The sequence below is a fragment of the Taudactylus pleione genome, unplaced genomic scaffold (genome assembly GCF_031769625.1).
Source record: "Taudactylus pleione unplaced genomic scaffold, aTauple2 ptg000520l, whole genome shotgun sequence".
Taxonomy (NCBI): domain Eukaryota; kingdom Metazoa; phylum Chordata; class Amphibia; order Anura; family Myobatrachidae; genus Taudactylus; species Taudactylus pleione.
In genome coordinates this window covers 11,401,212-11,427,773 of record NW_028284922.1, presented here as the reverse complement: position 1 = coordinate 11,427,773, position 26,562 = coordinate 11,401,212, and the positions used below count along the sequence as shown (strand labels likewise).

At 45.9% G+C, this 26,562-nt stretch overlaps 1 protein-coding gene across 5 annotated transcripts in view; it reads left to right on the top strand.

Annotated features, from left to right (window-relative positions):
• The window catches only part of PDS5A (PDS5 cohesin associated factor A), a 133,161-nt gene that overhangs the window by 49,279 nt on the left and 57,320 nt on the right, over positions 1 to 26,562 (top strand). For all 5 annotated transcript variants that reach the window (XM_088450663.1, XM_088450664.1, XM_088450662.1 and 2 more), the window contains exons 9-13: positions 7,707 to 7,822; positions 12,600 to 12,694; positions 16,113 to 16,258; positions 25,370 to 25,521; positions 26,431 to 26,544. In XM_088450663.1, the coding sequence (XP_088306789.1) occupies positions 7,707 to 7,822; positions 12,600 to 12,694; positions 16,113 to 16,258; positions 25,370 to 25,521; positions 26,431 to 26,544 (623 nt within the window). The remainder of the gene's footprint in view (positions 1 to 7,706; positions 7,823 to 12,599; positions 12,695 to 16,112; positions 16,259 to 25,369; positions 25,522 to 26,430; positions 26,545 to 26,562) is intronic.

The window sequence follows — 26,562 nt, the reverse complement described above, 5'->3', positions numbered from 1 at the left end:
GTTAAATGCATGCCAGGGCAGCGCGCCTTCCCTGTCTCACAGCCGGCGCCTCCCCCGCTGCACACAGCCCTCTCTGCACACTGCCGACTGGTCCTGTAACAGCGCTCCTCCCCCAGGCCAGCCTCCTCTCTGCTCCTCGGCGGCCATCTTTCCAACGCATGGTGAACGCTGCTGGAAGCGCTGGACGGAAGCATCGTGGTCTGGGTCCCCCCGCATACCTCTCCTCCGATTTGGGTCTGTGTATGCTGCGCTGTGTCCTACCAGGCCCTGTGTCTGCGTAGTTGAGTGATCAGCGCTGTTAGTGCAGGAATTGATTTTTCTTTGCATTGTATGTGACTGTGCTAGCGCTGCCGCCTGTAACTTTTCTTCTAACTGTCAGCGTTATTACTGTCCCTGTCCTTTCTGCTAAGCCCTTGCGGTGCGGTGCTGCATGGTGGTCTCTCGCCTATTTAATATATAATTGGTGAGAGGGGTCACATACTTGGTGCCATCATGTCTGAAAGTGATTTTCCTCTCCGACTACAGTGTGCTACGTGTAAAGTACCGTTAGCGGAGGGGGAGGGTAGCGCGGAGGGCCTCTGCCGGCAGTGTTTGTCTATGGCGCGGCCTATTACGGTTACAGTACCGGTACAGGAGCCGCCCTGGGCTTGTTTCGCTCAGGCGCTTGCAACCTTAGTGGGCCAGTTAGCTCCGCAGCCCGCGTTTCCGCCGATGGGTTTGTCCCAGCAGTCAGTGGTGTCGTCACCCATGCAGGGTTTCCCACGACAATTGGTGGTACCCCACAGTCTCCCTATTTCCCCGCTACCGGTTTCTCATGAGCCGGCGTGGGTTAACTCCCTGACGAGTTCTGTACAGCACTTGTCGGATGTGTTGCAAGGGGGAGTCTGTGATGCGGCCACATAAACGGCCGGTGACGTCTCTGTCGGCTCCTTATGAGGATGACGAGGGGACGTCTGATGATGGGGAGATTCTGGATCCTTACGATCAGGAACCTCTCCATACTAAGGACGCTGACACTAAGTCCAAGGTATATATTCCTGGACTTATTCGGGCAGTCCGCACAGCCTTGGTGATTGAGGACGAAGTTCCCCCAGCGGCTAAATCCAGGTATGCCTTTTTTAAAGATGTGAAGGGCGATGCCACAGTCTTTCTTCTTTCGGGTCAGTTAGTGGACCATTTAGAGGAGGCGTGGAAACAGCCTGGCAAAAGATACCAGCCGCAGAGGCGCCTGGCAGTGGCTTATCCGTTCGTGGATAATTATTTTGCAAAGTGGGAATCCCCTCCACAGGTGGATTCTCACGTGACCCGTCTTGTCCGTAGTGCCACATTGCCGATGCCATCCATGTCCTCCCTTAAGGATGCTACGGACCGCAAGGTGGAGATCTGCCTGAAGTCCGCTTATTCCCTTGCGGGGGGGGGGGGCAGCACGGCCGGCTATGGCCATTTGCTGGGTTGCCAGAGCGATGGAGCGCTGGGCGGATTCATTAGAGGCGTCTTTTGATTCCGACTGTCCGGCCGAACAGGCGGAGTTGATTGGTAATCTCCGTGATTCGGCCACTTATATCAACGAGGCGGCCTTAGACATTAGTACTCTGGTGTCTAGAATTTCTTCAGCAACGGTGGCTGCTCGTCGCACCTTGTGGCTGCGATCCTGGAAGGTGGACGCAGATTCCAAAAAGGGTTTGGAGGCGTTGCCATTTACCGGAGAAGTTCTCTTCGGTCCGGATCTGGACAAGATTGTGGCCACGCTGGCGGCAGCCAAATCGGCTTGTCTCCCGTCGGCCGCTGCTCCTTCTGGTTCTGGACCATCGTCCTTTCGGTCTTATAGGACCCAGGGCAGGCCCAAACCACAGTATTTTCCTCGACAGGCTGGCCCTAAGAAATCGGCCAAGCCCCGGAAGCAGGCATGGAGTACCAGACGTCCGGCCCCTAAGCCAGATGACAAGCCTGCGGCCTGACGGTCCGGGCCTCCCTTTTGGAGTTCGCCCAGTGTTGGTCGGTCACTACGACAGACACTTGGGTTCTCGAGGTGGTCTCCCACGGGTACGCCCTCTCTTTTCGGCACAGACCACCGGCTCGATTCTTCACCACGGGTCTACCATCAGACCGGAACAAGGCTACGGAGCTGCGGAAGGTATTGCACACTATGCTCCAGGCTGGAGTTATAGTGCATGTTCCATTCTCCCAGAGGGGCCAGGGTTTCTATTCAAATCTTTTTTTGGTACAGAAACCCAATGGGTCGTATCGTCCGATTCTCAACCTCAAGGCTCTCAACAATTCTTTGTATGTACCGAAGTTTCTGATGAAGACCCTACGGTCCATCATTCTGGCGCTGGAACCTGGGGACTACATGGTGTCATTGGACATACAGGACGCTTACCTGCATGTCCCTATTCTTTTGCGCCATCAACAGTTCCTCAGGTTTGCAATCCGCAGCGACCACTTCCAGTTTCGGGCGTTACCTTTTGGCCTGGCGACAGCACCACGTGTGTTCACCAAGGTGATGGCGGTCATGGCGGCTTCTCTGCGGCTGCAGGGAGTCCGCATGTTGCCGTACTTGGACGACCTTTTATTGGTGGCAGGATCTCAGAGCTCCTTCTACGCCACTTGGACCTGACCATTGCGCTACTGCAACGGCACGGCTGGCTAATCAACTGGCAGAAGTCCACTCTAATCCCGTCTCGGCGGATTCTGCACCTCGGATCCTTATTGGACTCGGAACAGCAAAGGATCTTCGTGACGGGGGTAAAGATCTCTGCTTTACAGTCGAGGGTGCGCAGTTGTCTGCACAGCCGCCGGGTGTCTCTACACTCGGCGATGAGGTTACTGGGCTCAATGGTGTCGGTGTTCGACATGGTGGAATATGCCCAGTTTCACTCCAGACCTCTGCAGCACCTGATCCTGTCCAAGTGGAACGGGCTGCCTCAGTCTCTGAAGTCCCAGACGATTGTGCTCTCCCCGGAGGTTCGCCTGTCCCTTGCCTGGTGGTTACAGACGACCCATCTCAGCAAGGGACGTCCATTCTGGGTTCCAAATTGGGTCCTGTTGACAACGGACGCCAGTCTTCGGGGCTGGGGAGCAGTTTCGGGTCCACACTTGTTCCAGGGCAGGTGGACGCCGACAGAAGCGGAGCTTCCAATCAATATCTTGGAACTCCGTGCGGTCATCAATGCTCTCCAGCAGGCACATCGGGTTCTCCAGGGTCGTCCGGTACAGGTCCAGTCGGACAACGCTACCACCGTGGCCTACATAAACAGGCAAGGAGGAACCCGAAGTCGGGCGGCTCTCGTGGAGGTCTCTCGGATCCTGGTATGGGCGAAGCGCAATCTTCCGGCCATATCAACGGTCTTCATCCCGGGAGTGCTAAATTGGGAGGCGGACTTTCTAAGTCGCCAGGACGTTCATCCGGGGGAATGGTCCCTGCACCCGGACGTTTTTCAACTGCTGGTGGACAGATGGGGTCTTCCAGAGATCGACCTCATGGCGTCCCGGCACAACAACAAGTTGCCGGTGTACGGGTCTCGCACAAGAGACGAAGGGGCGTCTCTGGTGGATGCTCTGTCCGTCCGGTGGACGTTCCGGTTCGCATACCTGTTCCCTCCGGTCTCCCTTCTTCCACGGGTAATCCGGAAATTCAAACAGGAAGGAGGGACGCTCCTGTTGATGGCTCCCGCGTGGCCCAGGCGGCACTGGTTCTCAGACCTTCAGGGTCTGTCCGTGGACAGTCCTCTGCGGTTGCTGCTACGACCGGACCTTCTGTCACAGGGTCCTTGTCTTCACCCGGACTTGACTCGGCTGTCTTTGACGGCGTGGCTGTTGAGACAGCCATGCTGAGGTCCAGGGGGTTTTCCAGCTCTGTGGTGCGTACCATGTTACGAGCTCGGAAACCGTCTTCCACGAGGATATACCATCGCGTGTGGCATACGTTCTTCCAGTGGTGTCGACCGAGAGGTTATGCACCGCGGGAATTTCGTCTGTCTCGGATACTCTCCTTCCTACAAGCGGGACTAGATCATGGGCTTCGCCTTTCTTCTTTGAAGGTACAGGTTTCGGCCCTATCTGTCTGGTTTCACCGTAGGATTGCTACAATCCCGGATGTGCGCACCTTTATGCAGGGTGTTCTCCGCATTCAGCCGCCCTTTTGTTCCACCTGTGGCGCCTTGGGATTTGGCTGTGGTCCTGAGGGCTCTCCAAGGACCGCCGTTTGAACCACTGGGCTCAGTGGATCTTAAATGGCTAACAGCTAAGACTGTTTTCCTTCTGGCCATAGCTTCGGCCAGACGTGTTTCTGAGTTAGGGGCTCTCTCTTGTAGACCCCCTTTCTTGATTTTTCATGGGAACAGGGCAGTGCTCCGCACTCGGCCTGAATTTCTTCCCAAAGTTGTTTCCCAGTTTCATGTTAACGAGGAAATAGTTGTTCGGCCTTTAACTCACCTGGTCTTTCAGTGGGTGAGGCCACTTTGGATGTTGTGCGGGCCTTAAGGACTTATGTTGACCACACTTCTTCGTTTAGGAAGTCGGACGCCTTGTTTGTCCTCTGGCTTCCGTAAAAAGGGTTGGCCTGCTTCAAAGCAAACTTTGGCGGCCTGGATCCGTATGGCTATTTCTGAAGCTTATCTTCATGAAGGCCTGCCGGTTCCTCCTTCTGTGAAGGCTCATTCCACTAGGTCTGTGGGTCCTTCGTGGGCAGCTCGACATGGTGCCTCTGCAGTCCAGATCTGCAAGGCTGCTACGTGGTCCTCTGTCCATACCTTCGTGAGGTATTACAGGTTTGACACCTTCGCTTCTCAGGATGCTTCCTTCGGGCGGGTGATTCTCCTTTCTGCACATGAGCGTCCCCACCCTTAAAGGATACTGCTTTGGGACATCACCAAGGTATCCTGTGGATACCCTATGGATCCTGAAGTAGAAAATATGAGATATGGTAAGAACTTACCCTTGTTATATCTCTATTTCTACGAAGTCCATAGGGTTCCACTGAACTCCCGCCCTGTCGCACCTGTGCTGCAGATGGGCTTTGGTCTGGTCATCGGTTTTTCCGTCTCCCTCTGGTGAGAGTGTGATTCTTGTGTGTATCCAGATCTTCTTTCTCTCTCTTCCTTCTCCTCCTCCGGCCTATGGCTTGGTAACTAACTGAGGTGCCTTGGCTCGGGGGCGGGGTATAGGAGGGGGACCCTAGTGCATCCTGGGAGGCTGAAAGCTTAACTCTATGGTGCCCGATGACTGACGTCACACCTATACCCCAAGGTATCCTGTGGAACCCTATGGACTTCGTAGAAATAGAGATAACAAGGGTAAGTTCTTACCGTATCTCATATTTTTTCTGTGAAGGGGATCACTTGGCATTTTTAACCCTACACTTGTTGTAGGTAACTTGCAAATATTTCCCAGGTCTCAGGACAAGGGAATTAGGAGACTGTTTTGAGAATGACAGAAGTATTGGTTTCACAAAGTTTGCTGCTTGTGTTTTTAGACTTTTTTTGTCACATGTTACTATGGTATACTGAAGTAAAATTACAAGCATTTCATAAGTGTCAAATGTTTTTATTGACAATTACATTGTTTATGCAAAGTCAATATTTGCAGTGTTGACCCTTCTTTTGCAAGACCTCTGCAATTCGCCTTGGCATGCTGTCAATCAACTTCTGGGCCACATACTGACAGCTGCCCATTCTTGCCTGGAGTTTGTCAGAATTTGTGGGTTTTTGTTTGTCCACCTGCCTCTTGAGGATTGACCACAAGTTCTCAATGGGATTAAGGTCTGGGAAGTTTTCTGGCCATGGACCCAAAATTTAGAAGTTTTTTCCCCGAGCCACTTCGTTAACACTTTTGCCTAATGGCAAGGTGGGTGGTCCATCATGCTGTAAAAGGCATTGTTCGTCACCCAACTGTTCTTGGGACGGTTAGGAGAAGTTGCTCTTGGAGGATGTTTTGGTACCATTCTTTATTCATGGCTGTGTTCTTAAGAAAAATTGTGAATGAGTCCACTCCCTTGGCTGAGAAGCAACCCCACACATGAATGGTCTCAGGATGCTTTACTGTTGGCATGACACCATACTGGCGCAGTCTCCGGAGATTTTACGTCATCTCCATCTGACCACAGGAGCACGACTGGATAGTCAATTGGAAATCGGATTCTCTTTTTGTGTTGTATGGCTGTCATAAGTGGGTCTGGCCAGCTAACCTACACTCTGGCTAATTGGCTTGGTATGACGATTTCTCAGGCTTACACACAAGCTGATCTCTCTGTTCCAAACACAGTGACAGCACATTCTACTTGATCCGTGGGACCATCGTGGGTGTTTCGTCGTGCTGCCTCTGCTGAACAATTGTGCAAGGCAGCCACGTGGTCTTCTGTCCACACTTTTCTCAAATTGTACACATTTGATACATTTGCCTGTCAGGATGCTTCCTTTCGGCATCTGATTCTCCTTTCTCCTAAACAGGGGCGCCCCCATCCTTAAGGGAACTGCTTTGGAACATCCCCAAGGTAATTCCTATGGACCCTGAAGAAGAAAATAAGAGTTATGGTATAACATACCTTTTGTTAACTTTTTCTTCGAGGTCCACAGGGCACCCACCCTAACACACCTGGTGTTATTGGGTAATCTTTTTCTTTTGTATTTCAATGATTCCCTCTTCTTAGAGAGTTTCTGTGGTACAATTGTCCTTCCTTCTCCTCTTTCCTTCTCCTGCCTTGGGCTTTGTAACAAACTAAATGCCTGTAGCCAAGGGCTGGCTATATATGGAGGAGGACCCAGTGCATCCTGGGAGCTAAAGCTTGTAACTGTTTGGTGCCTGGATCACTCCAACCATATACCCCCAAGGTAATTCCTGTCGACCCTATGGACCTAGAAGAAAGAGTTAACAAAGGTATGTTACACCCTATTCAGTGACATTTGGTTTTCCTTTTTAACAGACTATTAGCGATTTTTAGTACTTTTTTTTGTTTTTTTTTGTGTTTTTTCTTGTATCATTTCATTTATGGCCACAATTGTACCATCATCTTCCCCCTTCCCCAACACAGCATTTTAGAAGGGTATATTTTACACCTAAAAAATGCAGCTGACAAATTTGCTACTTGCATTCCTGCTCAATCTCACTATAATAAGTGAGTGCAGGGGTCACTTTGTGGCTGCATGAAAGAGTTGAATTTCACTGATTTGCCGATCACGATAAAAATGATTGTGAACAGCAAATTGGAAATTTTTAACATGAAGTATTTCACCGATTCCCAGACTGATCAGTTCCAGTCTGGTCGGGGAATTGGTGAAGTGGCCGCCTGATGTTTGGACCTCTTGAAACAATAGTACTACAGGTGGTACTGTTTTCATGAATATACCTCGAGAAACACTGCACCACACCATGTTTTGTCTTGCTGTGATTTTTTTTTTTCTCCCTCTCGAGTTGTTAAGATCATACTTTTATATTTGCTTCCATTACTAACATTAAAGGAAATCTTTTGGTGCATAATTGAAGAAAATAAAGTTTGGTTCTTTAGGTTATGGGTTTATAAAATGTGTGCTTGGATAGCTTTTTTTTTTTATCACTCTGTTTAACACTTATTTTTAAGTGTATCGTTACTAGAGTAATTTCATAAAAACCTCACCTATTTTTTATCATTCTCCATATAAAATAAAGTTATTGTGTATATACCTCGGCTTTGTTTCTTCACTGTAATGGTCTCATTTTCCCTTTTCTCCCAGAGTAATGATGGTGAAGAACGGTTGGCTGTTGTGCGACTCCTTGCAAAACTGTTCGGTTCTAAAGATTCTGACCTTGCTAATCAGAACAGGCCGCTATGGCAGTGCTTTCTGGGGCGGTGAGTACTCCTGCCTCCTTTTGTGCTATCATTGTGTAGCGCTGTATGCATTATGTTTTTAAAAAAAGTAAAAATACTAGTTACTAGTATTTTGTTTATGTAGGTCAGTTACAACTGATGTGAGAAATTGTATTGGATGTAGCTAGATGTTGCATGGAGGCGGATTTAGGGCAGAACCCACTATTTTATTTTTATAAAGTTCTCCTTTATGTACTTGTTTTAAGAGATTTGTTCCATTGTAATCTCTGCCCCTCTGAGCCTTCCTCCCATATTTAAAGGGCTATTGTGTATATAAATGGTGATCTGACGTTGGGCTTAAGCTGCCTATCCACTAGAAGACAGGCAAAATACTGCATGATTACGACATTGTAATCGTGCAGTCATTTGTCAGTCTGTGATGTGCCTACACTGAACGAGCAGTCTTTCAGTGTAGGAACATCAGTCATCTGCTAACAAGCTCAACCTGACGTTATCGAGCATATTCCGTTGCACTTTACAATTGGCAACAACATTGATAGAACAAAACTGGGTAGTAACAGACAGTTAGGAGGGACCTGCTTACAATCTATAGGCTCATTCACCCATCTCCCAAATAACCTAGACCCTATTGCCAGTAAAAGGAAAGGTTGGTTCAGCAACCAAAATATGGTGGATGAGTCCTAGAGACCAAACTTTGCACATATCCCATTTTATAAGTCAGTCTTTACACACAACTAGCAACTTACAATTATCAACCCAGTAATGGATATAGCTCGGTCAGAAACTGTTAATAAATACATTTAGGGGTGGGCCTGTCACCATGCATTCAGCACCCAGGAACATCCACTCCTTTGTTTTCTTTAGTTGGATCTGTCAATTGTTAAAACTTAGTTACTTAGTTATTTCTAGTCATTTTATTGCCTTAGTAGCCTGTTCACCAAAGTGCAGCTGTATTGCGCCATAAACCCTTGTGACGTGATAATCTTTGTTTCTCCGTCACAACCTGCTCAAACTCTGTGGAGCAGATAAAATTTGCTGCTTTATAACCATTTAGTATTTATTTGTGACACATCTAGAAAGATTAGTTTACTTAACCTTTTAAAATGTTTACTTTATTCCACTTTAAATTGTTTATTTTTAAAAAAATTTTTAATAGCCTTTGTTAATAAGTTTTATCTTTGATAACCTTGCCTCCTGCTCTTTTCCTTGCTGTCACATCCTGTAACTCTGGTGATCACCTTCATTTATAACATAGGTTCTCAAACTGTCCTCGGGACCCCAAACTGTTCGTTTTCCAGGTCACCTAGCAGGTGCACAGTGGTATTCATTACTCATTGACACAGTTTAAAGGTGGAGTGAATTATTTCCCTTGTTATTCTGTGAGGAGACCTGGAAAACATGAACTGTTTAGGGGCCCTAAGGACCGAGTTTGAGAACCTATGATTTATAATGTGCTCTGTTACTTCAGCAATTAGATTATTATGCAAAACTTCTGTATGCATCCTGTTTCATTCTGTTTACTATACAACCTGAATCATACAGAGTGCTAGATCTGTATGGGATACCGGCGCTCGGGGTACCAGCTGTCAGAATCCCGACTCCTGTATCCCAACAGGTTTATGATATCGTCAGTATCAGTATCCTAACCCTCTCCCTACCCCTAACCCTCCCTCCCTGGTGGCTAAACCTAATCTCCCCGCACCCTAAACCTAACACGCCCTCCTTCCCCGTTAGCCCCTAACCCCAGTAGTTACCGTCGGGACGCAGACGGACGGCATACCGACGCCGGGATTCTAACAGGAGGACTTTACAATATTTTGCTTAGCTTGACCGGGAATCATTTTGGATAGTTGAACAATTCGTAACATGGAGCAGATATGTAATTAGAAACTTCTGTCCAGATGGAACTGTGCTCAAATCATATATTACTGTAAGTTGCAGGAGTGCTGCTACGGAAATAAATGCAACAAGACTGTTTTATTCATGTCTCCAAAAGCCTGGCTTCCAAGCATAACTTAGAACCTACTCAGAGCTGTAATATGGTTGTCCTCATTTTCCTCAGGAACCAAGGCTGTGGAATCAGTACTCCAAATTTTCTACTCAGACCCCTCTAATTTACTACAATCCGTCGCCTTCATAAAGATCAAGGGCGTAATGCAATTGTTTCAGGCCCCATAACGCTGATGAAGCTATTAAATTGTTGCTCCTGTCCGGCACGATCAGTTGACGATGCAGGCATTTCCACTTGCACCCCCTAGGGGGTGGCGAGCTGAAATGCGTGAAAAGTGACCTGTTTGGGCACCAAAACAGCACTTTTCGCGATCGCGCCCAGCACTTTGGTCTGGTGTAGCCGTTTTATGTGGCTAAACATTACCTCTTTGGGCGTGATCGACGCCAAGATCGGCATTAACTGAATATTGCCCCGAGATTTCCCGTCACTTTAGACGGGAGATCCGGCATGATAAAACAATTGAAATACCCCCTAAATGTATAGTAAAGTATATTCATGTAGATTAAGTAGTGTAATACATTTACTGTAATAAACTTGTAGCACAAGACATTAATTACCACCAAGTAAATCAGCTACTTAGATTGAACATAAATTATATTTATTTTATTACAAACTAGTTTTGTTGTCAACAGAACTTTGTTTTTCAGAGAACAAACCCTCCCTGCTGTGCTGCTCATGGCTTTCTTCCCCCTGCACAATACTTGATTTCGCTGTGATATATTCTCTTCAGTAGCTAATGCACAAAGCTAATATTCACCACAGCACTAACCTTATTACATTATTAGTACTCCTCACCTTTGAGCTATCCCCTGTACCACTAACAACATCATTAGTATCGTATTATGCGTTACTTACAGATCAGTCCCTTCATACTTTGGGATAGATTTACTAAAGCTTCTAAAACAAGATAAGTGGAGGTGTTGCCCATAGTAACCAATAGTCTATCATAATCTAGGATGCGATAGAGAAATGATGGCTCGAATCTGATTGGCTGCTACGGCAACACCTCTACTTTTCATTAGAAGCTCTAGTAAGTCTACCCCTTCAATTTTACTTCACCAAACTTGCCGTTTTGACTTCCCCTTGTATTCAACATAACTTTATTGTTCTGCAGACAGAGAACAAATACTGTATCGCTGGTATTTATTTTTTTCTTTCTTTGTTAAACAACACTTTAGGGTTGATTCAATTAAGTGCGAGGTGAATAGCTCTGGGAAGTTTTGTGCCGGAGCTATTCAATTCACCGAGCTGTTTAGTCTGAATATTACAACTTAAGATGGCGAATGTCAGTTCTTGCAACTGGGTTTTTAGTCGCAAGAACCGGCATTCTCAGACTAAAGTGACGGCCGCAAGGCTGTTATCGTTGCGCTAAGCCGGCAAACTGCCTTGCGGTCAGCAGTCGGATTTCTGCTTGCACCCTCAGGGGGGTTCCGAGAAGAAATCCTTTAGTCCACCTAACAGAGTGCTGAATTGAGTAGCTCCAGGAACGCCTTCCCAGAGCTACCAACAGAGCGCTTAATTGAATTGCCCCCTTTATTGACTTTCTCCTCTTGCTGTTTAGCATTTCTTTTCTGCTAGATAATGTTCAAAGACGCATAAAACTGAGCTGGAGGAGCACCTTGAAATAAAGAAGCCTGTATACTCCTGTACTGCATTATTGTAATCACCGACCTATAAAATTCTAAGTTTCTAATTACAGCTGGAGTCTGTACGATTTTACAGACTGTGACTGGCTCCCCCCCCCCCCCCCAACAATAAAAATTGTTTACCGCATCTTAGGGATAGGCGGAAAGCAATCTGAGTAACAAGGTGCTCTAGTAAGGTAGTAGGAAGATTAGATACTACCTGTGTGGTGGTTTGAGAGTCCTCTGAAAGGTGAGATGGGCGGGCAAACTTGAATTATCAGCTTGTGCGGAGGTAGCGCAAAACTGTTTGGGGGAATGCACAGTAGTGCCTGATTCAGGTCATTTGCTCAGCTGGATCCCATGAGGATTGTTCAGTGACTGGTAAGAGGCAATAATTGTGGATGCCGTGGAGAACCTGACAGCCTGTACCGCAATGATACATGTTACACTAATTCAATTCATTTGTTTTTTGAATGACAGAGCTATTCAATTGTTGCTCCGGTTGAGTGCGAGTGCCCAGATTTCCTCTTGCTCTGTCCTGAGGTGGCAAGCAGAAATCAGCAAAAAGTGCTGTATGGGCGCGCTACACAATACTTTTAGATGGTTGTAGCTGATTTTGCGCCCAATCGGAGCAACAATTGCAAAGTTCCATAGTGCCTCCATTACTAATGGGCACCCAAAAAAACAATATAATCCGCACCCCTTTAAACAAATCTGCTGAATAACAGGGCTTATTAAACAGAAGTGACAAGTTTAAAAAAAAAATAATAATTTTATTGAGAATTAGACAACATTAAAATATAACCCTCAGTGGTGGCAGAGACACGTAGTACTAATGGACTGATAGGGGTGAGATGCAACTTCTTCCTGTAGCCTAGGTAAAAGCATTGTCTGCCAGAGTACACCTAAAGGCCTGAAGTCTGTTGTACAAACGGTATATAACATTAAGATAGTTTTCTGCTTGTTTCATGTTTAGCAGAGATTTTTTTAATCGTCCATTTGTTGAAGCCAGCTTTTCAAACATTGTTGAATCTAATATAATGCAGCAAATTATATTAAAATAAAATCTTTTAAATGTAATGGCTTGAGCTTCTCAGTGCAAACAAACATGATCACATCATGTACCTTTAGGTAATGAATTGTAATTTGTTCTTATTTTTAGATTTAATGATATCCATGTTCCTGTGAGATTAGAAAGTGTCAAATTTGCCAGTCACTGTTTAATGAACCATCCAGATTTGGCTAGAGATCTGACGGGTAAGTTACTACAGGAAGGGCGTTTCTGGTAAATGTTTCTGGGCCTGATTACCGATCACAACTGCGAATGCAATAGCGATTATGCGCCCAATTCAACTGCGATAGTATCCTAATTCATTACGATCACTATGCCGCCGGAGCACTACACAAGAACGCTCACTTTACCTTTACACACATCCGTAATGTTTAGCAAGACTGTGAAACCATCGATATAATCGATTACCATCGCAGCCTCGCCCACACTTGCACAAGCTCTGATCTTAATCAGAAATTGCTAACCTCATCGCACGCTATGAGGCCTCACTATTTGTGACTGATGGGTAACAAATACTATAAGCAGTGAAAAATGATCAGATGGAAAAGATTACACCTGACCATTTTGAAACCTGTTATCAGTCACCTAACTTTCACTTAACTTGCTGCAAAAGGACTCATAGCAAGTGCTTGTTTATTTCTTTAGTCTCCCTAATGTATGTTTTTAATTTTATAAATTGTAATTCTGCAGTAACTATTTGATATGCAGAGAAGCGGGAATATATTTTTGCAGCATTTTAAATACCATGTTGTGGGATATCAAATTTCGATTCCTTTTTTTTAACTTGCTTTTATATCATTCATTATATGCTTGCGGTCACTGCCCTTTGTTTGCATTTCAATCTTGTGTTAGAAACAAATTTTATATTTTAAGAACGAGATGTTTTTCTCTATCGATCATGAGGGACACTGAAGAACACTAGGTAAAGCTGGAGGAGTTTGGGCACTAAAGGTGCCCATACACTATGCGATTTTATATATTTTTTTTTACATGATTTGGACATTTTCGATTGATTTGAACGACCAATCGTGTAAAGTGCCGTTTGTGGGCATGATAGCGATGCTGATGCGTGCTCCCGTCATCGCAGATCAACTGAACCTGCAGGAATTTATCGACCTACCTTTCACGATTTGAGTGCCATCGTTCCACGTGTGTGCACACTGAACGATGTCATGCACAATGCAGATGCATGTAGCACCCACCCTCCCAAAGAGCAACCAGCCTTGGGCTTTTAGTGATCCAGTGCTGGTTGTACTTAACTACTGGGGACAAACAACATAGGGGGTCCCCTGTGTTTAAGCACATCCAGCACCGGGCTAATCAGAACCAGCCCTAGTTGCCAAAATACGGGGGACATACGACGTAGGGCTCCCCCCTTATTTTGCGCAACCAGCACTGGGCTCTGATCCGGTTCTGGAAATACAGGGGGAAAAAAAATGAGTATGGTCCCCCTGTATTATCCAGAACCAGCACTGGACTTTTACTAGCGGGGGGCTAATGCCACAGCCAGGGTACCCCAGCAAAAGCATTAACCCTGACCGCTAGTCAGCCCGGGCCGGGGGATCCCTGGGGAGCTGTGGACCCCCCCCCCAATAAAGGGGTCCCCCTCTCCAGGGAACCCTAGGCTAACATCCCTGGGCTATCCCTAGCACCACTGGGCAGTGTGGGTGCCAGGTTGATTAGTGAATTTGAAAGTGTTGAAAATATTGTCTTTTGCTCTTTAACTGCATGTCCAGGCAAGCCTCCCCTGCATGCTGGTACTTGGAAAACCACAAGTACCAGCATGCGGGGCATTACGGGCCCGCTGGTATCTGTAGTTCCACAGCAAAAGCAATATTCAAATAAACACAGGGCACACACCGTTGATGAAAACATACATGCGTACACACGTTTATGTATTTCTGAAGCCCCTCGCATCCTCTTCTCCATGTAGAAAATCCATAGAGTACCTGTAAAAAAAAAAAAATATCCATACTCCCCTTCTCCTATGCGAAGTTCGGATCCTCTTCCTTCCAAAGTAGGCATCCCCGGACTTGGAAAAATAAAAACACGAATTTCGCGGAACAGATTTCAGCACAGCTCAGCAGCAGGATTTCACTATGGAAACCCCGCCGCTGAGCGCTCATTGGCTAAGAGAGCAAGCCTTCCGCGCCTCAGCAAATGAGCGGTTCACCCCATTGAAGTCAGTGGTGAGAACCGCGAAAGTAACTCGCGAGGGACTTCAGGGATATATACTGTGTGTGTGTATATGTATGTGTCGTGTTTATTTTAATATTGCTATTGCTGTGGAACTACATGTACCAGCGGGCTCGTAATGCCCCACATGCTGGTACTTGTGGTTTTCCAACTACCAGCATGCGGGGGAGGCTTGCTGGGACCTGCAGTTCTACAGCAAAAGACAATGTTTTCAACACTTTCAAATGCACTACACTACATAATCAACCCGGCACCCACCGCCCATGGGTGCCGGGGATAGCCCCAAGCTATCAGCCTGGGGTGCCCTGGAGAGGGGGACCTCTTTATTGAGGGGTACCCAGGGATCCCCGGCCTGGCCTGACTAGCGGTCAGGGTTAATTCTTCGGCTGGGGGACCCGGTGAAAGGGCTCCCATGGCTGTGGCTTTAGCACCCCGCTAGAAAAAGTCAAGTGCTGGTTCTGGATAATACAGGGGGACCCTACTCGCTTTTCCCCTATGTATTTCCAGAACCAGGACCGGATCAGATCCCAATGTTGGTTGCGCAAAATACGGGGGACTCCTGCGTCGTTTGTCCCCTGTATTTTGGCAACTAGAGCTGGTACTAATTAGCCCGTTGCTGGTTGTGCTTAAATAGAGGGGGCCCCTACGTAGTTTGTCACCTGTACTTAAGCACAACCAACACTGCGTCACTAAAAGCCCAGGGCTGGTTGCTCTTTCCGACACTTGTTTTCTCTTCTTTTTTTTTAACCACAGCCTTTCAGACTGGTCTCACTGATCCTGTCCATGCTTCTATGTCAACGACACAGATGCATCGAGCACGGATCTCCCAGATCCGAGCCAGTATCTGTCATATCGCACTCGATCTAATGAATATGCAAATCATTAGATCGTGCACAATAGATTGGGTGAGGTAGTGACGAAAAATAACAATACAGGACTCTTTCGAGGCCCTGTAATTGGAATGAGTACACTTTAAATCCCTCATTGTTCACTTAAGCTTACTAGAGAGAGTTCAAGGGAGATTGCATACAACATTGGATTGTTTGCAAAACGCACTGTGTATGGGCACCTTAAGAGTTAATTTATGACAGCACAGGCACCTCCTTCCTCGTAACCCCACCCACTTCCATAGGTGGTTCTGGATTGCAGTATTTGAGGCCCACTGGCATAATTTTGGTGGGTGTGGTTTGTGTTCCTCTCTGTCCAAAGACTTGAATAGTAGTAACTGGTGTTGTGGTATTGGGAAGGAGGAGCCTGTGCTGTCAGACTCGTCCAGTACCAGGTATACCCAGTGTTCTCCAGTGTCCCGTCCCCCCGTCCCCCCCATTGAAAGGATTTATCTGGAAAGAACCAAAATATATATATATATATTTTTTTTATCTTCTGATTGGTGTAATATGTGTGCAGAGTTTCTAAAGGTGAGATCACATGATCCTGAGGAAGCGATCCGCCATGATGTCATTGTAACAATAATCACTGCTGGGAGGAAGGATCTATCTCTAGTAAATGATCAGCTGCTTGGCTTTGTACGTGAAAGGACATTGGACAAGAGGGTAAGAACCATGCTATCAATGTGTATTCTGGAAAATGTCACATTATGCAATTGTTGTCATGCAGACTAAAGTTATCCCCACAAGTGTTTTCATTGAACAGTTGTTGAGCACGCAGAGGGGAGATTTTGCTTAATTGTTGTTAATCTGCCCACACAACATGCCACACTGTTACCTTAGTGGACATATCGCCATAATCTATATGTTATTACATAACCAGGGGTATTCAATATGGAGCGAAAAGTCAGTTTTTGCAATAATTTCGCACCGATTACATCATTTTCGCTGGTTTTGGTTTTACACCGTATTCAATTTCAAAGACTTTTTGCAGGTTCGAAAAGTCTTTGAAAAAAAAACAGGGATAACTTTTCACCACTGAATAGGTGGCGAAAAAAAGTGCAGAATTGGGGATTAGGGTGCAGGCTTAAAAAAAAATAGCCTGCATCCCTGGGTATGCCATTTGAAAATAAACTGTCAAAAAAAGTTTTAAAAAAAAAAAAAAAAAAAAATAGGGACACCCCAAAAAAATTATTTAAAATTTGGGGTAAAAAAAAAAAATGTGGCAGGTGTAGTCTAGAATAGGCTATTAGCGGCAGGTGTATATTTGCAGAATTTTTACATAAAGACTTTAGGGACTTAAAAATATGCTAGTACCCGTTTTCATGTACCCCAAATTTGATGGGACCACTTAACAAAAAAACGAAAAAAAAAACCTAAGTGCTCTTCTGCATCACTTCTTCAATGTCGGGAAAGAAACACCTGCAGCCGCTATTTAAATCCCAGACTTTCATTTGCAGGCTAAAATGGGTGTACCCATAGTGATCCCCCATATTTTTACAGTTTTAGGGGGGCCCTACAATTTATTCCAGGTCAATTTACGATTTTTTCGCAGATCCCACTTCGCAGGTTCCCGTTTTCGTAGCTTTTATATTGAATACTGGGATAAAGCGGGCATGCGCCCGATACTTTACCGCAGGAAAATCTCCGATGTGGACTTATCGTTCCCATATTGAATACCCCTCATTGTCTTTCTTGTAGTCAATCCTCCCTAGTTTTCGCTTCCTCCTCCTATGAGCCCTAATCTACTGTCTATTTTTTTATATATATATAATATATTCTGGTAAAAATTGTTAGCAAATTGCTTCATGTCCTGTCTACATTTGATTAGCACAGGCATGGGAAATTTCTAACTCTGGCCTTTCCAGTCAGGAGGAGTGTGTGCTAGCAAATGATTCAGAATAAATGCTGTTATCGGCCTGGTGACTCTGCCAGGGTATTTCCAAAAATCACGGTGTCAAAGGCAGCTTTATAGAGACACAGTAGTAGGACAGTTGTGGGAAGCCGACAGACGGAATCCCGACCATCGGCTCCTCGACTGTCTAATCCCGGCAAGGAGTTAAATGACAGTTACCAATCAATTTTTTGGAAAGAAGTGCAACCTTAAAAGCTTAGCCTCTTCTAAGAGGAATCCAATAAATTTTACATAAATTCTAACAATACAACTTAGGTGGTACACATCATTCACCAGGGATAAGCCTGGAGCTCCGTGACAGTGTAAGAAGTTAAACGAATCATGCGCTGGCAGAATTTAGCATTTCAGCAAACTCTGCGATTTTTTTTTATTTTTTCCTGGAGACGGGAAACTGGTAAATTCACCTCTGCTGGGATATGTTGGAGAATGGTCCGTTTCCTGTCCATAGTCGATAAGTGAAGTTAGACAGATGTCAACATGATGAAGTCTAAGTTGAACCACGGAGAATACTATTGTTTGAGGGCGAGATCCAGAAGCATTTCTAATTAGACATCAGGTTAGATGAAAAAGATGAAAGTGCCAAGGATCTAGTCTCAAAACAAATTAATAAGGGAATGTTCTGGTAGTTCTTGTAGCTCTGGATTGTTAAATGTTTGTGGTATGATAAATGGTAGTTTTCTAAAGATGACAAGCCTGTTTTCCACTAAAATTGGACCTGTTGACCGAAGGGACCATTCCTTCATCAGAATTGACCTCAATTGGCTGTGGCTGTTAGCCCTGATTTAGAAGTCTTAACTGCATCTCTGACAGTATGGGGGAGATATTTCAAGAGTGGAGAAGTGGACTGGTGGAGAAGTTGCCAACAGCATCCACCTGACAGCTTCTACATGTCATTTTATAGAATATACTTGATAAATACTACCTCAAAGCTTATTGGTTGCTTTGAGCAACTTCTCGGTGTCCACTGCTCCACTCATTACACTGCTTAATACATCTTCATTCCCCCCCCATGTTAACAGCTAGAAAACAGTTTTCAGCAAGAAATGACTGTCTCGTGTAGAAAACGTGTATTTCTTAATGTGATCAAAGGGAAATGTTCCCTTATTTCTTTACATTGTATAGGTTGCTTCAGTTTAAAATAACCATTGTCCGGTATTCAAACATATAATTTGTCAATACATTACACAATGTATTGACAAATAAAAAGAATATGAATAAGATAAAAATAAAAGTGTGAGCCCGGGTCCGCAACATCAGTTCCCAACCCCAAACTAGATAGCGTTAAGGGAGATCGGGGGGTCTTGCTCACAAACACGTGTCACATACCAAAGTGTGTTTCTGAAACATTTCCATATCTGGTCTTTGAGTGTCTTAGACAATATGTCGTTTCAGTCCTCTTTGATGCATAAAGGAGAGGTTTGCCAGCAACCAAACAAGCGGTTATTTGATGGTTTACCTTGGTAATTTGGCAGGGATATATTGTATGGCAACATGCCTTCTTGTTTCTGAAAATGTGAGTTTGTATGCTACAAAGTCAGTGAGTGCCTCTTTGCCGGGTGGCATAGGGCCTCAGTGAAACAGCTATGACACCTGGTCATCTGTCTATTACTCAGCAACTTCCCATAGGGACTTCTTTTCAAACTTCCCATAGTTCCAGTGTCGCCCCCCGACCCCCCATCCCCCCCCCTCCTACCACCACCACCACCAAAGGGTGCAAGTGAAAATATAATGACTTGTGAGAGACAAATGAGTATTAGACATCAAAGTGAGAGAAAGCAAGGTTGTTAGAGCCACCATCATAATGAGTAGGTGCTTCAGTCAATTGGGTTGAGATTAGAGAGCATATTAGAAGCAGAAGGGAAAATAGAGACAATAGAGACAATCACCCAAGATGATGATTGGGATGTCTGAGGAAATGGAGAAGCCAGGCTAAAAATGTATAAGGTATTGTTAGGGGGCATCGATGGGGGACCATGTGTCACAGCAACAATCAAGAGAGGCTTGCAAATCTAGAATGTATGTTCTTTAAAAGATGAGAACTTGGATGATAGAACTTGGGTGGCAGAACTTTGACTGATCAGACACTATGGGCCAAATGTAATAGGGTGAGAGTTTAGAAAATGTGAGTTTAGCAGTAAACTCTCACATTGGTTGAGTTTTATCTTCAAAATGGGAAAACATCTGAATGAGATTTTAAATCGTGAGTGTTTTTTAAATCTAAAAAAACATGCAAGTTCGCTCTGTTACTTTGTTTTTGGACTCTATTACATTAGCAAAGTTTAAAAAGTGTCAAACTCTCACTTTTCTAAACTCTCACCCTATTACATTTGGCCCTATATCTGTAAATAAAAGCATCTTGAAGGAAAAAAAGTTGTTCTTCGACATTCTATTTTTTTTTATTTTTTTTTTCAAAAATGGCATTGCATCTTTATATGTACAGAAATGTAACATATTCAGTAAATTCAATGTCTTTTACCTATGATTTTGCTTTATTTATCGAAGGACCAACTTTACTCAGCCCTTTATTTCAAATTGTTTTATTTTACTTGGGTATCAAGTTTTACATTTGTAAACAAAATTTGTGTGTGGAACACTATAATTGATTTCTTCTTCAGGGTCCATAGGGCTCCATAGGGAGACAATGGGTTGTAGTACTTGAAGGACTGGACACCAACAGCAAAGCTTTTTTCTATCCCAGGATGCTTTGGTCCTTCCTCTTATACCCCGCCCATAGCCTGAAGGCAACCCAGTCTAGTTGGTGTCCGGCAGGAGCTGGATCACCATTAGAACAGTGGGGCTGCTATAAGCAGCCCAAGCTTTATTTTTATGATTTATTTTTATTTTCATTTTTAATACATTGCAAGCAGAGCTAGACAGTCCTATGGACATCTACACTGCTGTTCCTTCACCCCTTCCCGACGCTGCAACTCAAGCCCTCGGCTAGGTACTCTGCGGTGCTTCAGAGAGACCTAGCAGGGCTCCCCAGACTGCAGCCGGGACTCAAGGGGACAGGTAAAACAGGTCCCCACTTGCGGGGACCCGCATCTATGCGCAGTCTTAACTCCGTTCTCAGGAGATAGACCGGAGGCGCTGATGTGGACACCGGTTCGTCCGGGACTCCACTAGAGCACCCGGGTAGAAACTATACTGGCGCAGGGGACAGCTAAGGCCAGGGACGCGTGGTTGATGTCAGTATAGGGGAGAAGGCACTCTCCCTGCGTCCCCTCCCCCAGCACAGGGCGCAATTCCACTGAGGTCTTGCCACCCCTGAGCTGCTCCTCCCTCACCCTATTCCCCGTTAGACTCACGACAGCCATTTTCTGCATCAGGTCTCCAGGAATGCTGGGTCCCGTCTCCCTGTATACCTCTCCCAGGAGCCAGGTCATACAGCGCTATTTCCTACCAGCCACTGCGGTCTGTGTAGTTTAATTTAGTGCCCACTGCAGTTATATTGTATGCTCTGCATTGTGATTTGTGCTAGCACTGCTGTCTGTTTCTTTTTTCAACTGTCAGCTTATACCTTTCCCTTTCTTCATTATAACCCTGGAATACTGAGGTATAAGGGGGTTCATTGTATCTCACATCTATCTATATTTGTGATGGCTATCACATACTGTATATTTCTGTTGCGCTCTACACTGTGCCATATTGTACATATATCTGGGTTACCCACTGCACTGTGCCAGATTGTGTGCTACATTATCCTTGCAGCTATGTCTAGCAAAGGCAGGAATAACAAGCAGCCTGCTGCTCCCACTCTGGTGTCTTTCAAGTCCTGTTTAGCAGGCTTAGCATCAGAGGATCTCATTCAAGAGGGTCTAGGTGCATCTTCTTATAAAGCACCTGGCCCATTAGCACCTGCCTCCTATTTTCAAGATTCCCCCTGGGCTTCGTTTTCACAGGTGTTGGCAAAAATTGCGGACCACCTAGGGGTCCCAGTGGTAGCTCCCCCTATGGGATGGCCACAGCAGGTAGTACTCCCTGCAAATCCTTTGCCTCCCCCATGGGTAAACGTACCTTCTACCTCAGTGCGGAGTGTGGCGGATACCTCTACAGCCTTCAAACAAATGTTGCAAACTGAGAAACCCTTACCTAGGAAACCTACTAAGCGTGTTGTGTTATCTTCCCAGTCCACCCAGCTATCAGATTCTGAATCATCATCTGGGGAGGCGGAAGACGCAGACCTCTCTCACTCTGACTCCCAACCCCCCCCCCCCCTCGAGAGAGAGAGAGAGAGAGAAAAAGGAGGAGCCCCCCTCTGAATATACCTGCACTTGTGAGAGCTGTAAAATCTATTCTTCAAATAGAAGAGACAAAACCCACTCCTAAGGCAGAAGAGCCACTATTTAATTGACAGAAGGTAGTTTTGCCCGAGTTTCCTCACTCTGATCAACTATCTGATCGTATGTGTGAAGCATGGACTATGCCAAGTAAAAGGTTTCAGCTGCCTAAATGCTTGAGTTCCTTTTTTACCCTCTTCCAGCTACTGATTGCACGAAATGGCATGTTCCCCCTGGATTCCGATGTGACACGCCTAGTTAAGAACGCTACCTTACCTATCCATACTGCAACCTCCTTAAAGGAGAAATCTATATTCTCTTACAGGAGCTATTACTCATCCTGCCAGGGCTACGGCCTGGGTGGCAAAAGCCATTGAGAGTTGGGCAGAGGCCCTAGAAGATACATTTCCCTCTGATGCTTCGAGGGAACAGCTCTCCTACATATTTCAAATTAGGCATGCAACCGCCCTATTTAGGAGAGTCGGCTTTGGATACTGGTTTCCTAGCTTCCAAGGCAACTGCTACTTCCGTGGTAGCCCGCCGTATTGTTTGACCTCACTCATGGAAGGCAAATTCGGAATTTAATAAGTCTTTGGAGTCTCTGCCTTCTGGGGAGATCCTGTTTGGTGCAGAATTGAATAAGATTGTGATTACCTTGGCAGCTTCCAAGATGACGTTTTTGCCCTCTGTATCTACTATGAAGCCTCGGATGTCATCCTTTCGGTCCTTTCGTCCCCAAGGAAAAGCTAAAGGTCAGTCCATTCCACGGCAGTCGGCATCCACTAAGGCCTCCAAGCCTAGGACCAAACAGACCTGGGCTACTAGACTTCCACCTACCAAATCTGAGGACAAGCCTTCAGTCTGACTGGGATGGGCTTCTCCCTGGGGGCTCCCAGGGTGGAAGGCAGACTTCTTCAGTTTGCCCAGTTCTGGCGTCAGACCACCTCAGAAGCCTGACTAAAAGTGGTCTCCCATGGATACGCTTTTTCATTCCTGAGGCGACCCCTCAGCAGTTCTTTTGCACAGGACCTCCATCGGAACCAAACAAAACACTGCTCCTACAGAAGGCCATTCAGTCCTTACTGCTCTTGTGGGTAATAATTCCGGGCTCCCTTATCACAGTGAGAGAAGGGCTGCTATTCTACCCTTTTCTTGGTTCAGAAGCCCAAAAGGTCTCATCAGCCTATCCTCAACCTCAAGTCTCTGAACAAGTTAATCAGGGTGCCCATTTTTCGTATGGATACCATACGCTCTATTGTCTTGGCTATGGAGCCTGGGGTGTCTCTGGACATTCCGGACACTTGGCTACATGTACCTATAGCGCCTTCTCATCAGCATTATCTCTGGTTTACTGTCCTACAGTAACATTATCAATTTCAAGCACTGCCTTTTGGGCTTTCTACAGCTCCTTGGGTCTTTACCAAGATTATGGCAGCCAATCTCTTGCTCTTGGCAAGCTCCCCAGAAATTCTTCACCATTGCCTTTCTACAAACTCATACTTGGCTGATCAACTGGAAAAAGTCTTCCCTGACCCCTTCTCAAAGAATGGTACAGGAGCTTTCCTGGACTCTCATGCTCAGAGAATCTTCCTGACAGCAGCCGTCACGGTGTGCATGCAGGAGAGTGGTCTCTCAATCCAGAAGTCTTTCAGCTCCTGGTGGACAAATGGGGTCTACCGGACGTAGACATCATGGGCTCACGACACAACCACAAGCTGATAGTGTACGGGCCAGGATGAGGGACCCCGACGTAGCCTTCGTTGACGCATTATCTGTGAGGAGGACCATCCATTTGGCGTACCCCTTTGTCCCAGTCTCCCTTCTGCCTCTGGTTCTTGGGATGTTCAAGCAAGATGGGGGCACGGTCCTTTTGGTAGCTCTGGCTTGGCCCAGACGCCATTGGTACTGGATCTTCGAAGTCTCTCCATAGACGTTCCTCTACAATTAGATTTGTTGTCTCAGTGTCAATGTCTACATACAGACCTGGCCCGTCTGTCTTTTACGGCTTGGCTCTTGAGACATCTCTACTAGGGTCTAAAAGGTTTTCTAGCTCTGTGATCCAGACCATGCTCAGACCACGTAAACCGGGCTCTGACAGGATTTATCACCGGGTGTGGCATACATATTTTCAGTGGTGTGCTACTAGAAACTGACCTTCAGGTTTTTAGGGTCTCTAGAATCCTTGACTTTCTTCAAGCTGGTTTGGATCTCTGACTCCGCCTAGCCTCCCTGAAAGTGCACATCTCTGCTCTGCCCATCTGGTTTCAATGCTGAATTGCTCCTCTACCCGGATGTTCACACCTTCCTTCAAGGTGTTCTACGTATACAACCTCCCTTTGTCCCTCCTGTGACTCTAGGATTTGTCAGTGGTTCTCCACGCACTTCAGGAACCTCCATTCGAACCCCTGGAATCGGTGCATGTCAAGTGGCTCACTGTGAAAACTGTTTCTTCTAACTATAGTGTCTGCCCCTGCCCCCGTAGGGTTTAGGGGTGCTATCCTGTCGCTCTTCATTTCTAATCTTTCATCCGGACAGGGCTGTATGAACGCCCCCCTGGCTTCCTTCCCAAGGTGGTCTCTCGTTGCCATCTTAATGAGGAAATTGTGGTCCGGCCTTTGTCACTAGACCTCTCGGCAGGTGAGGCCTCTTTGGATGTGGTCTGTGCTCTGAAGATCTACGTGGACCGTACTAGTTCCATCAGAAAATCCGATTCCCTCTCCTATATGGATTCCACAAGAAGGGATGGCCAGTTAACAAACAGGCTCTGGCCAGATGGCTTTGCATGACTTACTTGCAGACTGACCTTCCTGTGCCGGCTACAGTATTTTTGCTCATTCAACTTGCTCTGTGGGTTCCTCGTGGGCAGCCCTCCATGGTGCGTCTGCCAAACAACTATGCAAGGCGGCCTTATGGTCTTCTGACCACACCTGTCTTAGGTTCTGTGCCTTTGTTACATTTGCCTCTCAGGATGCTTCCTTCGGGCGCCGGGTTCTCCTCTCCGCTCAGGAGCGTCCCCGCTCTTGAACAACTGCTTTGGGACATCCCCATTGTTTCCCTGTGGAGCCCTATGGACCCTGAAGAAAAGGAGTTATGGCAAAACTTACCCTTGTTAACTCTTTCTTCGAAGTCCATAGGGTCCACAGGGTACCCGCACTGACGCACCTGGCTTCTATAGGTTTCTTCTCTTGGTCACTTGTTTCCTTCTTGGTGTGAGTGTGTGATTCTTCAGTGTACCAGTCTTCTTTCTCTCCCATCCTGCTCCTGTCTTGGGCTTGTTAACAAAAGTGAGTGGTCTTCAGGCTGTGGGCGGGATATAGGGGGTAGGACCGGAGCATCCTAGGATAGAAAAAAGCTTTGCTGTTGGTGTCCAGTCCTCCAAGTACCACCTCTACACCCCATTGTCTCCCTGTGCACCCTATGGACTTCGAAAAAAAAGAATTTTTACCATAACTCTCCTTTTTTCCTTGTATGTATTTTTATGTACTCTCTATAGAATCTTTCACACAAGTTGATTAAGTCTACAGAGGATTGATCCTGAAGCACATAAGTATATGTAATGTAACCCTTTTCCTGTCCCTGTAGTGGAGAGTAAGGAAAGAAGCTATGATGGGTCTTGCCCAGCTCTACAAAAAATATTGCCTGCATGCTGAAGCCGGGAAGGAAGCTGCAGATAAAGTGAACTGGATAAAGGACAAACTTCTACATATATATTACCAAAACAGCATTGATGACAAGTACGTATCCTCTATATTCCAGAGGTCTGTTTTCAACGGTTTCACACTATATTGCATAACACTTGGTAAATGTTTCATTTATGTAAAGACTTGGGGCCAAATCTTATAGGGTGAGAGTTTAGAAAATGTGAGTGTGGCAGTAAAACTCTCACACTAATACATTAATCGAGATGTATTTTGAGTACAGGAAACACCTGGATGAGGGTTTAAATCTTGAAAGTTTTTTGAGTCTGAAAAACATGCAAGCTTGCATGGGAATTGGGATTGTATTGCCGACAGCGGCTGGCCGAAGGGAGGAAATCCCGACAGCAGAGGTAAGTATAGCTAACCCTCCCCTCTCCCCCCACCTAACCCACCTGTAGGGGTGCCTAACCTCCCCAGTTAGTGCCTAAACCTAACCCCCCTCCCCGCACCCTAATCCTAACCCCCTCTTCCCCTAGCCGAACCCTCCCTGGGGGGTGCTTAACCCTACCCCCCGCAGCTAAGTTGATGGGCGCGCGTACTTGCCTCTTACAGGCCCGTGTCTTTCTGCATTCCGGCGTTGGCATTATGACAGGCGCCAGTATCTTGACGCTGGTCATAAATCCCTAGCGGGCACTTTGGCGTCGAGACTGTGACCGGCGGCTACATCCCCTTGCATGTACTGTGACTTTAATACATTGGTTGAGTTTAGAAAATGTGAGAGAAAACTCGCATTTTTAAACGCTCACCCTATTACATTTGGACCTTGGAGTAAATTGTGTGGTTGAAAATGCCAATTATTTGTTCAGTTTACGTATCCTTGTATCAAACAATTTTTCTTTTCTTTTTTTTTTTCATGTAATCTGTATGCTCCTATTTGAATTGGCAGATTTTTTTTTTTTTTTTTAAAGTAATCGCTCTATTAACATTATTTTTTCTCTCTGTTAGGTTACTTGTAGAGAAAATTTTTGCCCAGTACCTTGTTCCCCATAATTTAGAAACAGAAGAGAGAATGAAGTGTCTCTATTATTTGTACGCTAGTTTGGATCCCAATGCTGTAAAGTGAGTATGCACCATACT